This window comes from Thamnophis elegans, chromosome 4 (assembly GCF_009769535.1).
Source record: "Thamnophis elegans isolate rThaEle1 chromosome 4, rThaEle1.pri, whole genome shotgun sequence".
Classification (NCBI taxonomy): Eukaryota; Metazoa; Chordata; class Lepidosauria; order Squamata; family Colubridae; genus Thamnophis; species Thamnophis elegans.
In genome coordinates this window covers 92,242,748-92,257,477 of record NC_045544.1, presented here as the reverse complement: position 1 = coordinate 92,257,477, position 14,730 = coordinate 92,242,748, and the positions used below count along the sequence as shown (strand labels likewise).

At 34.1% G+C, this 14,730-nt stretch overlaps 1 protein-coding gene across 1 annotated transcript in view; it reads left to right on the top strand.

Moving 5' to 3' along the window:
* The window catches only part of TRAF5 (TNF receptor associated factor 5), a 32,540-nt gene extending 19,116 nt beyond the window's left edge, over positions 1-13,424 (top strand). The window contains exons 2-11 of the mRNA XM_032215007.1: positions 2,512-2,738; positions 3,815-3,872; positions 4,352-4,453; positions 5,755-5,919; positions 7,909-7,986; positions 8,339-8,413; positions 8,591-8,683; positions 10,011-10,112; positions 11,119-11,287; positions 12,631-13,424. Coding sequence (XP_032070898.1) covers positions 2,512-2,738; positions 3,815-3,872; positions 4,352-4,453; positions 5,755-5,919; positions 7,909-7,986; positions 8,339-8,413; positions 8,591-8,683; positions 10,011-10,112; positions 11,119-11,287; positions 12,631-13,208 — 1,647 coding nt within the window. The 3' untranslated portion in view covers positions 13,209-13,424. The remainder of the gene's footprint in view (positions 1-2,511; positions 2,739-3,814; positions 3,873-4,351; positions 4,454-5,754; positions 5,920-7,908; positions 7,987-8,338; positions 8,414-8,590; positions 8,684-10,010; positions 10,113-11,118; positions 11,288-12,630) is intronic.
* The last annotated feature ends 1,306 nt before the right edge of the window (positions 13,425-14,730 follow it).

Sequence of the window (14,730 nt, the reverse complement as noted above, 5' to 3'; positions counted from 1 at the left end):
ACATTTGTTAAATATCAGTAGTACAATACCATTTGGCATAGCTCAGTGTTTCTTGATCTTGGCAAGTTTAAGACGGGTGGACTTCAATTCCCAAAGTGCCCCAGTCAGCTATGGCTGGATTCTGGGAGTTAAAGTCCACCCATCTTAAACTTCCCAAGGTCAAGAAACACTGACCATATTTCATAGAAATGGATTTGCAACCAAAACAATCTGAATACTATAGGGAAACATCTGAAGCTGGGGAAATGCTTTAATTGACCTGATGTGAGCCATGAATGGTGATACAGTTAGTAACAGCATGGAACATTTTAATAAGAAGGTACCAAATAGAGTTTAAAAACAAAAGAAATACAGTATATATTCTGTAGGAATTTTAAACGTCACGAGCTACAATGGGTTACAGGCAGGAAACACAAATGTAGAAAAGTTGCTTCCTGTCTCATAAATGTAAATTTAGTTTCTGACAAATGCAAGCTGATGGAAATATGCATTATGTTTTTAAAAGTACCACAGCTCTGTGTGGTTTTTAAACTTAATTTCCTCCTTACAGTTACTCTTATATTTGAATCAAATTGTAAAAAGCAGTTTTATGAATCTTAATTTTGGAATGAAGAACTTCTTTATATTAATTGCAACAATTAAAAAATGGAATGATACATTAATTCAGACCATACAGTTTCTTGATATACTGTATGAAATCAAAAGAAGAATTTAGATGTATTTATTGGGTGTGTGTTATATCTATTATGATTATTTTTGTGCAATTAAAACTGCTCCCACTGATGATGGAATCAAAATGAATGTACAGTAAATAATTTTCAGCTTCAAGAATGTGGGAGTCTGCACGTGTATTTCTCAATCTCAGCAACTTTGAAATGTGTGCACTTGAACTCTCAGGATTCCCCAGACAGCAGTGGGTAACTGGAGCTGATTAAGTGGATAAGGTCAGACTCTAGACATGTGTCCAGTTACGGTAATCAGATCTATTTATCAATTCTAGTTTTAGATAAATGTTTGTTTTCTGTCATATGGACAAACTTAACCTTCATCTCATTAATTCATAGTATTTTCAGATCCAGATTATATATAATTGAGGGTACTATCATTTTTTTTTGTGTTTACATTTTCCAGAGGACAGTCATGATTCGCTCTCACAGTGAAAATAATGAAAAGTTTTGCCATGTTTTGAAGAGAAATGCATTTATTATGTCCTACATTTTTGTAGATGGTCCATTTTCATGTGATGCCACTTAGATGCCTGAAGCATCATCCTTGGAAATTTAAGGAAGATACATTTAACTATTGCTGGGGAAGAGAGTGGAAGGAAATACCAAAGGAGAGATGGGAAACATCAACAATTTATTGTAAAAAATAGTCTATAGCAGGGATGGCGAACCTTTTCGGCACTGAATGCCTAAACTGGAATGCATATGCATTCTGGAGCCCCAGAAACTTGAAGACCAGCTGGCCTGTGCGCATGCGTGTGTTGGCCAGCTGGTCTTCTGGTTTACTGGGTCTCTGGAATGTGTGAAGATCAGCTGGTTGGCGCGTATGCGCGTGCCGGAAACCAGAAGACCAGGTGGTGATGGCGCACGTGCCCATAGAGAGGGCTCTCCATGCGACCTCTGGCACGCGTGCCATAGGTTCGCCATCACGACTCTATAGTAATCTTTAAAATGAATGCAAGGCATGCTGGCTGCAAAATATTAGAAGTCGCTAGTCCACACATTTTAAAGGTGCAGAGTTTGAAAAGCATTGCTATGGATGAAACAGACTTAGGCCATCACTAACGATAACAAGGTCCTTATCATTTAGCTTTACTGAGAATTCCTGTCAACCTTCCTCCCTGCTCAGGATGATGTAATTTAGCTGTCAAAATAAAAGGTACATTAATAGAAGCAACAATTTTCTTATGGTATGGGGTTTGGGGTTCTCAGAAAGTGGGTTGTAACATAATGATGATAATGAGAATGAAGATGAAGATGATGATATACAGTGCATACAATGTGAAATCACTGCTGCCAGTTCTTTAGCTAGTGTTGGCTTTCAAAAGCATCAAGTTCTTCCCAGTAACCTAAGATGATATCATAATGTATTATATGTGTGGATTCATGCAGTTTGACCTTTTGTAATTGACAGATGGAAATTTTGTCAATACCCAGTGTTGTTCTAAACAATTTGGCGTGGCAGCCAGTGTGTCAAAAACCACTGGTACCACCACAGCTAATTTATGCCATAATCCACAAACTTCAATTTTCAGATCTTGATACTTTGATACTTCGTAATCTTCTTCCTATTCTTTGTCTTCTATTCTATTGTTGCCTGGCATTATAACTATTTACACTCAGTGTTTTGATTTGTAGACAAATTGCTAGCATTTTGTAACATTTTAATTTCCTTACCAAATTAAGGTAAGGATCTGGATAATTTTTTTAGTACTGAAACAAAAAGAGAGGGAGAAGTAACATTAATACTCAAGTATTACATTTCTCTTCATGATTTTATTCATAGTTAAAGCCCATGGCCTCTGAAGATCTTGCAGGCCAGTTGCCAAATCCATACGTCAGACAGAACTCCTCAAATGCAGTATCTCTAGAATTTGATCCTGATGTCAACTATCAGTTTGTGGAAATCTTAGATGAACGATACAAATGTACACGCTGTCACCTAGTCCTCCATAATCCTCATCATACAGGATGTGGACATAGATTTTGCCAGAATTGCATTGATTCTTTGAGGTATGAAAGGCTTCTTTTTCTTACAATATTTGTGCAAATTCATGCTGTCACTGTTTCCTTCATAACAATTATACAGTTTGTAATTTTATAGAATATACAAGGGTAACCCATAAAAGGATGCTTATTTAATTTTGCTTTTCTGGGGGTGTTATATAATTCCATCAGTCTTATGTATGTAAGTGCTCCCTAAAATAAATGAATTTCAGATATATTTAATGCTATTTGGTTACTATTCATAGTAATTTCCCCCAGTAACGTACAGCTAGCATTGTACCAAAATAGGTAAAATGTGGGCAGATTTTATATCTTGGCTGGGTAATGCTGTGAGAAGCACATGGTAAAGTCCCTAGTGAGAAATGGCCCATATATTCTGAACATAAGATCATAAACAGCTATATTTTCTCATGAACTTTTGTTTATTCCAGCACTTGAAATCATATGTGACTTTAAGAGCACAAAAGCATTACAATGATAGAATCAAGTGTGGCTTGGTGTCATATCGTTACAAAAAAAGATCTTTTTTTTTTAAAGCCTCCTATCTGATAGTTAAAAGTCTCATTTTGATTCACTAGGTTTTCATTAGAAGATTGCTGTTTTCGTTTTCTGAAATATCCAGAAGTTTCTGGTTATATCTTATGAATGAAGTGGACATGTAGGTGATAGCTGTTATCATAAAGTAACATTAGCTAATTAGGGTGTTACTAATGAACATGTGAGGGGAAAGCTGTGTAGAATCATGTCTGGAAATACTGGCCTCACTTGCATCTTTTCTTTCCTCTTTTTGTTGAATAAACAGCTCATACGCTTCCTGTATCTTTGAACTTCTCACAGTAGTTTTTTGAAACTAGAGAAACCTCATTTCGTAAGGATAGCTCTCTCTATGGATATAGATTTATGGAGACATAGATATAGATAGAGCTACTCTCATGAAATATATATTGCAAACTAACAATGCAAAATAAATGTTATAAATTTTACTATTTTTATACACCAATAGCATAAAAATTATAAATACAAAATATAAATACAAAAGTTTCAAGTCTATAACCAAAGAAAATTTGTTTCTGTCCTTACAGAGATTTAAATGCAGTACCTACATGTCCTATAGACAATGAAATAATAAAACTTCAAGAGGTAAGAAAAATTGTTTATATGACTTTCTTATATTCATATTCATATAATCAGTATCATGCTTTGTGTTGCAATCTGTTTATTGAGGTTTTTTTAGTGTACTGCTAAATGGAAATTATAATCAAAGTAAGGTAAATTTAAACCCAAATGAAAAAGAAATATAAAAATTTGAAAATAATCCTTGCTGAATGCATTTTCAAATATGATATAAAGCTTGTACTGAAACTTATAATTAAGTCTCTAGGTATGGGAAATCTTATCTTAATGATGTAGTTCTTTTCCATTTCTTTCATTCCTCACATAATGTTGCAGTTGTCAGAGAAGGTATCATCTATATAAAATGCACATAAGTAATACATAAAATGTAATAATTAATTTTAGGAAGGTTGCCAGGCTGTGTCTTACAGGCAAAGGGTTGTCATGAATTACTATTTTTTTGCTTGTGTGTATATCAAAATCATACTTTTTGTTTTAAATTTAAGGTTTTCAAAGATAATTGCTGCAAAAGAGAAGTACTCAATTTGCAAGTGTTTTGTAAAAATTCACCAGCCTGCACTGCAAAGTTATGTCTCGGACGATACCAGGTTTGTATTCTTGTATTATATGTTAAGCAATTAAAAATAATGCTTCTATAAACTGAAACCGATCTTACTTCACCTTTTTATCAAATATCTTTTTGAAGAAAATAGGACAGGGGTTTTCAAACTTTTTCAGGATACAGAACTTGTTAAGTTAAAAAAAACAAAAAATCCAGAATTCCTGATCAAGAGGCAGAACTCTAGTGATAGAAAATCAGCTGCATTCAAATGAACTTTTTGTTGTCGTTAATCTCTTACTGAATGTCTTAAAGTTATCACAGAAACCTAGAGTTCTGTGGAACAGTTTAAAAGATCCTGTATTCTTTTTTAAAACTTACAATACTCTGACAATTTTTGAGTACTTTGCTTTTTTTAAAAGGTTTTTAAATATCATTTAGACCAAATTGTTTGTAAGACTGAATATCTTCCTCTGTCTCTTTCTAAATATGACAGTATAGGCATGATTATTGTTGCTCTCTCATCAATTGTATAGACTTATGTGTAGTTAGGGGCAATCACTTCACTCCATAATCACTCCATGATCATTTTCCTGACTCAATTCTAAATGTATTCAAATATTTTTATGGATAGAGCTAATGGTGTTAGTGGTATTCTTGTAAAAACCCTTTTTATACCTGCTATGATCTCCTTGCACTTCTTTTATGCCTTCGTACTTTTGTTGTTGATGTTCTTGTTAAAATGTTCTATTTTCTGCATGATTTTTTCCTGATTCTAATTCTGTTCACATTCTTTCAAAATTCATGCAATTCCTATCTGTTTTAAATTTATGACAGTGTTTTATATCTGTAGAAAATACGGGATATATATATAAGCCTTTTCTGCACAGGGAATAAGCTTGCTTAATCTGGTGCTAACAGTTACAGTTTTCTCAGCATATTAAAGAAGTAAAGTGATTAATGAGTGTACGATAAACTCGAGAAGTCTACAGCATTAAGTAGCATCAGTTCTGTACTGAGAACAGCTTCCTCAAAAAATAATTAAAAAGAAGTGGTCCAACTATGCAAAATGCTTTTGTAGCGGACTAGGAAGTGGTTATAGTTTTACTTTTAGTCAAAACTTCAAAAGCTTCTATTCTTTGATATTTCAAGCAAACACAACTGTTATCATTCGCAGGATAATAAGACATGAAAAAAGAGGTTTATGTTTGCTTGGAGGGAGGAGGATTTATGTCACAATTTGTAAGTAGAAACCTAGAGGATATGGCTGCTTTCTCTGTATAGTATAACAATCTGTCTAATGAGAGTACAATGCAATCTACAATGCATTATTCTACTTTCTATTTACAGGATCACCTGCAACAGTGTTTGTTTGAAACTGTGCAGTGTACTAATGAAGGCTGTAATGAAAAAATTGTTCTGAAGGATTTAAAAGAACACCTTATTCAGCAATGTAACTTTCGAAAAGAACAGTGCCAGTACTGTAAACACCCTGAGATATCAGTTAATTTAAAGGTTAGATTCAGCTAAAATGTTTTAAATTGTGTATTTTAAATTACATTATAATTTTATTTTTATAATGCTGTGAATTATATATGAACACATCCAGAAGATAACATATTGGAGAAAGTTTATAGATTACTGTCTCCCATATGATCTATCACAGTCTTGAAAATAATGAAGGCACTCTGGATTATGCTATCATCTATATCAGGGGTCCTCAAACTTTTTAAACGGGGGGCCAATTCAGACTGTTGGGGGGGGCGCAGACTGACTGGGTGGGCGTGGCTAGGTGGTCATGTGACTGAGTGAGTATGGCTAGGTCATGTGACTAGGTGGGCATGGCCAACAACAGTCCATTGAACAATGCCACAAATTAAACTTTAATTTATTTTGCTCCTGGGCGTGTTTTATTTGCTTTTGTTTTCATGTTGCTCTTTGATTGCCTTTTCTTTTTACTAGATTGTTTTTTTCAGTTGTTTAGGAGTCTAGTGGTCCACTTCAGGAAACTCAGCTTTTCAACAATTCTTCTCAGCCCCGAGAAGCTTGAGAAATCTCTGTGTCTTTCTCTCTCTGTGTCTCTCTCTCTTCCATGGGCCGTAGTTTGATGACCCATGATCTATATATACCACATAATTTTGAAAATGCAAATTAGAAGCATTTTGGACACTAGTTGAAATTCATTGGCTGCTAAAGAGCTACCGACTATGAGATGCTATCATTATTGTATCTGACCTTATGAGAACTGCAAGGAGTAGTTCTTGTTGCCATAACTTTCTCAGAGGTTTCCTGAAATGATTTTGTATTGCTGTTTTTAAGTATCAAATCATTGTCATTTACAGCAGCTTCGGGCTGGGAGAGTAACATTTTTTTGTTTATGCTTGGTTTTTTTCCAATTGGCAAGAGGAATACAAACTCTGCAATTTTATGGTGTTATTTCTAAAAATCTAAAATAACTAGAAACAGATACCAGTTTTCTATTTTATAACCAATTAGTTTATTGCTAATTGTTTCAACATATTTTCAAATAAGGACCATTTTCTTCTGCTTAAGCACAGCAGAAAATGGAGGAAAATAAAAGCAAGATAAACCAGTAACTATAATGGATCCTCCCTAGTTATTTGGAAAGTAAAGGCCTGGAAGATCAGAAGTGCTTTTAATCATCTGTTGCTCTAACCTTGGGATAAAGATAGTGTTAGTACTCAGGGTTGCAGTTTCTTTTATGAGGTGTCTTGAAGGGCTGGCATCAATTTTGCAAATCTGAAATCTCTTCTTCCCTTCCTTGCTGTTATTTTTCAGAGAACTATTGAGTGTCCCTTCTGAGTTACTTCCCACACATTCATTCATTCCTTCAGTGAGCTGAGATATATCTTGTTTAGCCACTGACTTGTTTAACTATTGCAGCTCTTCCTCCTCCTCTCCCCAAGTTTATTCTTAGACCATTACAGAAATATGATGATGAAAGATTAACAGTTTTAAATTGTCTACCTTTAATATATTAATTGTGATATCAATTCTTTTGCCAGCTTATTTTTTATATAGCCCAAATTCCCCACCAAACTAGAGGTATGTTGTGATTGTGCAGGTGTTTGGGCAGGGTGGCGGAATTTGCATACACTCAATCACCATTATATGCTAACTATATTTGGGAGGAAAGGAAATGGAATATCTAGGAAAAAGACATAGCTGATTAGCTGGAGCATGAATGGAGACTCCCCATTGCTGCATTCTGATATTGTCCATTGAGCAAGTTCAATATCCACATATAGAACTTTTGAAAAAAGTAGTTATTCAACTGTATTCCTTCCAGTAATATCAGTAATCCCGCTAAGGAACTGTCCTTGTAGACTGTGCCTGTAATTGATTCTATTAGGACTTTAAATGAGTGGTGGTAAATAAATATTTATTTACAATCATTTGTATGCTACCTGTTTGCACTAATTGACAAATCTCTTTGTTGGGCTTGTTAACTCTCATCATCACCATCTTCCAATTTATTTTCAGACCCATAGGGAAGTAGATTGCCCAGATTATCCCTGGATTTGTCCCTATGGCTGCATGCAGATGATTCTGATGAAAGAGGTACAATATTATTTTTGGCTCATTAAAAGAAGAATTTTAAAATATAATACAATATTTTAATAACAAACTATGCCTACTTTTGCTAGTTTTTATCTGATATGCAAAGTACTTATTTAATCTTAGTAAAGTAATTCTATATTTCCATAACAGTATCACATAGTATTAAAATTATTATTGAAATTCTAAATGATCATTAGACAATTTCCTTATTCCTAGGAAATTGTCTAATTTTTACCAAAAATTAGTTTTTATAGAATGTTGGTTAAAATATGCTTATTATCCTCCCTTCTCCTAAATATTGAAATATTCCAAAATATTTCATTAATGCTTATCTTAATCTGTATTTTTACAGGCAGAAGATCATGTTTTGGTATGTCCTGAAATGGAAATTGATTGTCCATATAAAATGTGTGGCTGTCCTAAAAAGGTATGGCACAATAAGACAGACATAATTAGTATTACAGTAGAAGCAGAAGTTTGAGCAACAGTGAATATCTTCCCAATATCCTAGTTACTTTAAAACCATGGTAAGAGGATGTACTAATCAGGGTGCTTTCTCAATTACCTTTTACATTTGATATAACTTATTCATGTATTTTTGTAGATTAAAAGAAGCAAGCTTTTAGAACACGAGGATATCTTCTTGAGAGAACATATGCTACACATTGTAGATAAGAACTCAAAGTTGGAAGATCAGGTAAAGTGCACATTCTTGTAAATTCCCAAAAGTTGTTTTTAAAAATAAAAAAATAGATGTAGAATGAGGTTTGAAAAATGACTTCACATCTAATGGAGTACCATCAATATGTAAATTTGCTTTAGTGCGTTAGCATGTAACTTTCTCTCTTTATCTTACTTGGGACATTTTTAGTGGTTTCCCATTTTGCTACTAATTAGGCCTGAACTATTGAATTTCTGTAGGCTGCTTGCATCATGTTTCCTCAGAAGCATGAAACACAAAAGTGACATTGACATCAGATCATTGCAGCAATTCTTTTGAAACCAAAATTTTCAAGATTCTCCTTTGGCCAAAGGATGGACATAGATACTATTGGCAAGATGAAGTAGAGTCTAATGTGTTTCAGTGGATGAAAAATTTTATTCTTTTTTTTAAAGAACCATCAGGGTTTGAGTTTCTTCTGACATGTCAAATTACCTGAATGATTTTTAGCAATGATTTTGAAAAGTGTAGTGCCATAATAATACATATTCATTTCAATTCCTCTTACAATGCAGAAATTATGACACTAACACAATTTGATAGATAGGCATTCATGGGATTCTTACTTCTGAATTCCCCTTATTCTCCAGATCTAAGTAGTCAGCCGATTCTATTAGTACATGAAAGTGGGAAGTTATATCGTTGCATAGTAATTGAACGGTCTGAGTGTCTTCTGACTCAGGATCCAAATGCAGTCTTTTCCAGGCATTTTGTTCCAGAAACATTGCTAGGCAGTTAGCAATATAGGAAACTATTAGATTTAGAAAGGTGTGGCTTAAGTTTGACAAGATGGTGATAATTCTATTCAGAAAAATGTAAAATGGAGGGCACCTAAGTACAAGAATGTCCTGTTCGAGTCAAAAATAGAACACGGGATGTTACGACTGTCCCAGGTAATTTTTTCTAGAAAGATGTGAATTACAGGTAGTCCTCTACTTACAAACTGTAATTGAGTCTGGCAAATACAATTGTTAAGTCATGAAAGTCATAAAGCAGGTCATGAGATGTGATAATTACCTTTTGTGAAGCCCATCATAACTTTGAATACTTGGTAAGCAAACACTCTTAAATTGAAGAATTCCTTGTAGTTGGCTTGTTTGCTACAGCCAACCGATCCAAGGTATGTGTGACTGCTGAGGCAAATGTTTGACTAACCAAGATAAGCATAAGTTGGGGAAGTTTACTGTAGGCTGTAGTGTTGCTGTGTGTGTGTGTGTGTGTGTGTGTGTGTGTTTGTACATATGTATGTGAGAAAACTGTTTTTAATTGCTTACATCAACAATTTTAATCTTTCACTTTTCAGATTTCGGATCTTTATAAGAGCCTTAAATATAAAGAGTTAAAAATCTTGCAACTGTCAGATATGATTAAAAATTGTGAGAGAGAATTCAGAGAGTTATCTCAGGTAAGCACTCAGGTAAAATAATTCTCCTTTCCTGTTATTTTGCAAAAACAGCAACCTGCTGGCAAGCACTCAGGTAAAATAATTCTCCTTTCCTGTTATCTTCCTTACCTCAATGGAAAATCAATGAGAATCTATTTGTGAGATTTTAGTTTTGCTATAGTTGATGCATCAGTTTTTTAAAATTTATTTTGTTTTTATTATTTATTTACATTCTGAAAACATTGAATAATTTTAATATTAGTAATGCTTTATTAATATACTACTTTTATCAAAAAAAAATTTTTTTTACAAGACTCAGATGTCCTAATCATCTCATTAACTGAGATGGTCCTTGATATAAGTCTGAAGCTTATGTCATAAATAAAAAATAGTAATTATGCATCTCATTCCTCTAGGGAATGTCACAATTTCAAAAATGAAATACTAGATAAACAACTGCCTGTATCCCCAAGGAACTGCTACAGCAAAAAAAAAAAAAAAAAAAATAAGGAAGAAGAAAAAGGCTGGAGGCTCAATTTTCTTATGCCTCTAAAAAGTCTTCCGAAAGAAGTCTTATCATGTCACAGTGCTATTGTAGAGGGCACAACAGTTAAAACAGTTAGAATTTAACACTTCTATCTACTCAACTCATATATATTACATTCATAGATCACTGAGCTATCTGTAAGACTTCAGGTATCGAACGCTACACTTTCACCATCTTGAATTTTATTATGCAGAATTCTAACACAAATAGGATTTCTATTACATTCTCTCCTTGTAGAGGTGTAGATAATTTTGATTTTCAAGTAGTTAACATTTTGAGCAAAGTTCGTGGAAAATGTTGTTGACTAATTTTTTTCTGCCGAAAGAAATTATTTGGAAAAATTCCAAAATGAAGAAATTTTGTTCCTAACAGATCCATTGAAGGTTTAATAAAGATATTAAATAATGCTAGTTGCTGCATTTTCATTTTATTTTAAAATTGTGTTCCTCCTCTTACCCCCCATCAACAATGCAACTGAAGACTTTGGCCATTCACATTGATAAAAATACCTTCCTGGAAACACAAGTAAGACAGCTGGTACAAAAGACATATCAGCAGCAAAGCAAACTGGACCCGAGAACACTACTGGACACCATTGATAACCTAAAGCAGAAAGTTGCTCTTCTTGAATCATGTGAACAACGTCTAGGTATTATTGGATTTACTTTCTCTTAGATCCGGTTGACAACCCCAATTAGAAGTCAAAAGAGAATCATGCAGATAACATTTCTCAAAGTTTTGCTTTGGTCAGACAATTCCCAGTTCTTGAAATATTCCTTCAGTTTTTGTTGTCTGGTTGTGTAATATTCATCTGTCTGTAGATGAGGGATCCACTTTTGTGCATCTTAAATCAAAGCCAAAATGGGTTGTGCCATCTTTCTTTACAATAATGTGTATATCAATTAAGTTTATACTAATTCACTTAAATGCACATGTTTGGGATCAGTCCAACCTAATCAACAGGTTTGTATTGTGAAAAACTGCTAGATATTTTCCTTCAGCTCCTGTAGAAATTTGGGATAGGCAACTAATAAAAGAAGACACCCTACTCTATCCCCACTCAATTTCTATGTAGGATATGTGTTTGTGAGAGGGGTGCCAGTGAGAGAGAGAGACGGGGAGGAGGGAGAGAAAGAGAGAGAATAAATAGGCGCAAATAATTGTGACTAAGAGCAACACTTCTTTTCTTGGTGTCCTTTGCAACAGGCTAGTAATAATGACATCATTTTTCAGTTCCTAAAGACTCCCTAATGTCCCATGAACATTCTTCCGTGTGGTGGAAACACTAATTGTAACCACTCTGAGTTGTCATGGCTAGTTGATGGCCTACTGACCATCTGCTTTCAACATGTTTTCTCTAGAGTGAAAACACTGCTTTGGTCCATTTGTTATTTGAACCCAATCACTGCATATTCAACCCAGAGTTTACCATTTTCTGGTAACGCCAGTTATTTATTTTTCTTCATTTAAACAATTTATATGACCACTCATCTTGCTTCTGTGACTCCAGATGGCTAACACAATATAACTTACTCAGTAAATAAAATTAAGTAAACTTTGGCTTAGTAAAATTTGATAATGTTGCATTTCAGTTTACCTTTACCGATTTACTTTTTGTTAAATATGGGATTGTACTCTACAACTTAAGCATTTTTTTCCAGGTACAACCAATTTTAAGTTGCAGAGCAGTCATATCGATATGTAATTAAAAATTACAAGATAACTTACTCCAATCTTAAGAACAAAGGTGGTTTCAATCAATAGAGTAGATTGGGTCTTTAAAAAGCAAATATTTTTTATACAGAAAATTGTGTGATGGATTTTTAATAACTAATATAAACAATGAGATATTAATTTGAAACATTTATGTTGAAGCAATGAAAATGCTGGTTTCTAAGTCTCTATGTCATTCTCACTTCACCCCACCCTTACCCTCATCCCCCCAAAAGCCAAAAAAGCAAATCCTGAAATGTACCTCTTTTATTCCTCTAGTTGTTTTAGAAGACTTGGCTACCCAACAAGATGTTGTCTTCAGAATGCACGGGACACAACTTAACAAAAACGAAGAACGGTTCAAGATTTTGGAAGGAGCAAGTTACAATGGAAAATTGATCTGGAAAATTATGGACTACAAAATTAAGAAGAAAGAAGCTATAGAAGGGCACAGCTTCTCCTTATTTAGTCAACCTTTTTATACCAGCCGCTGTGGATATAGATTATCTGCCAGAGCATATTTAAATGGAGATGGCACAGGATGGGGAACTCATGTTTCATTGTATTTTGTAGTGATGAGAGGAGAATTTGATGCATTATTATCATGGCCTTTCAAACAAAAGGTTACACTTATGCTTTTGGATCAAAGTGGAAAGAAAAAACATATATGTGAAACTTTCAAAGCTGATCCTAACAGCTTCAGCTTCAAAAGGCCAAGAGGAGAAATGAATGTGGCTTCTGGATGTCCTCGGTTTGTTGCACACTCTTTGTTGGAAAATGCAAAAAACACCTACATCAAAGATGATACACTCTTTCTGAAAGTAATGGTAGATTTGACTGATCTTGAGGAATTATGAGAATATCCACTATAAAACATTAGAGTGAACACTTTTATGTTCTCTGGATTCTTTCAAACTGATGAAAGTTGCTCTGTGGTCTACCAAGCTGTTTTTTTGTACAGTTTTGAAAGACTGTTGTATTTTTTTGTACTTTTAAAATGTCATGTTATATGTGGAAAGATCCACGCTGCTTAAATCTTACTAGAAGGGAAAGCTTGGTGAGATTATTTTGAGCTAGATTGTAAACTGATGTTTGCACAAATTTGTGTAAATTTTTATTTGAAAATAAGGTTAAGGAAGATGAACTGGAGAGTCTATAGGAGGTTGGGGTAAATAACAAAGAAGCAAGAGACGAGAATAGAATACATATAGAATGATTTATACTGTCTAAACATAAATAAAGATGGGGGGCTGAGCTTAATACAAAGAGCTCTTTTTTTCTTTTTTTTCTTTTTTTTTCTTTTCTTTTCCTTTTTATAATTTGTAATTTCTTTTTTATCTATTTATATATATATATATTACTTTTATTTTGAATTCATACGATCATAAGATACTTTAGAAGGGGTTTAACAGAGGGCAGTGCCAGGTGTGGGCCCTGGGAAGTCGGGGGGACTAGGGATGGGGATTTATGGGGGGTGGGTGGGTGGGAGCTCATATAGTTTCAATAAGAAGAAGAATGCACTTGTATACGGTTGTTCTTTCTTTTTTTTCTTTTCTTTCTTTATATTTTTTTTCCTTGGTTTATTTCATTTTTTATTTCTTTATTTTTTATCATATTATAGCTCAATAAGAGTTGAATAAAGGAACACACCAAGGGGAGAGGTAGAGGGAAAGAAGAGGGAGGAGTAAGGAAGGAGTAAGGGGAATGTAAGGAGGGCGTAAGGGGAATGCTAGGAGGAAGGGGAGAAAGGAAGGTTTGAGGGGATAGGGAAGTAGGGAAGGGGAGTGTTAGAGGGAGGAAAGGAAAGTTGGAGGGGAAAGATGGGGTGTATGGAGGATGGAAGTGTCAGGTGGGGTTGTGAATGATGATGAGTTGTGTTTTCTTTTTTATTTTATTTTATTTCTTTTCTTATAGCAAATATCCAGTATATAAGTGACTGTAAAATGGAATCTGAAAATGAATAAAATATATATTTAAAATGTCATGTTAATAGTTCCGTGAATTATGAACATCCAGCAAAAGTTGATCTTGTTATTATTATGCTCTGTTACTGTTTCAGTTTAATAACTGAGAAAGCTTTAAATGGTTATGTTATGGCATCGTCAATGTTGACTCTTATGACCACAGATAGATCTTCTCCAGGACAATCTGAGCCAACCTGGTTCTTCAGGTCTCAATGATGTGCCACTGCTTCTCAGTGCAACAGCATACCTCCAGTCTATTACATTCTGGTTGACAATTAGATATTTACAAAATAATTTTGAATTAAACCAAATACTAAAAGTCTCTACTATTTACTTTATATTCTTTATTCTCTGCATCATTTGAAGCCAAACTCAATTAACTATTTAGAATGGGAAAACATTTTCTGGTGCCTTC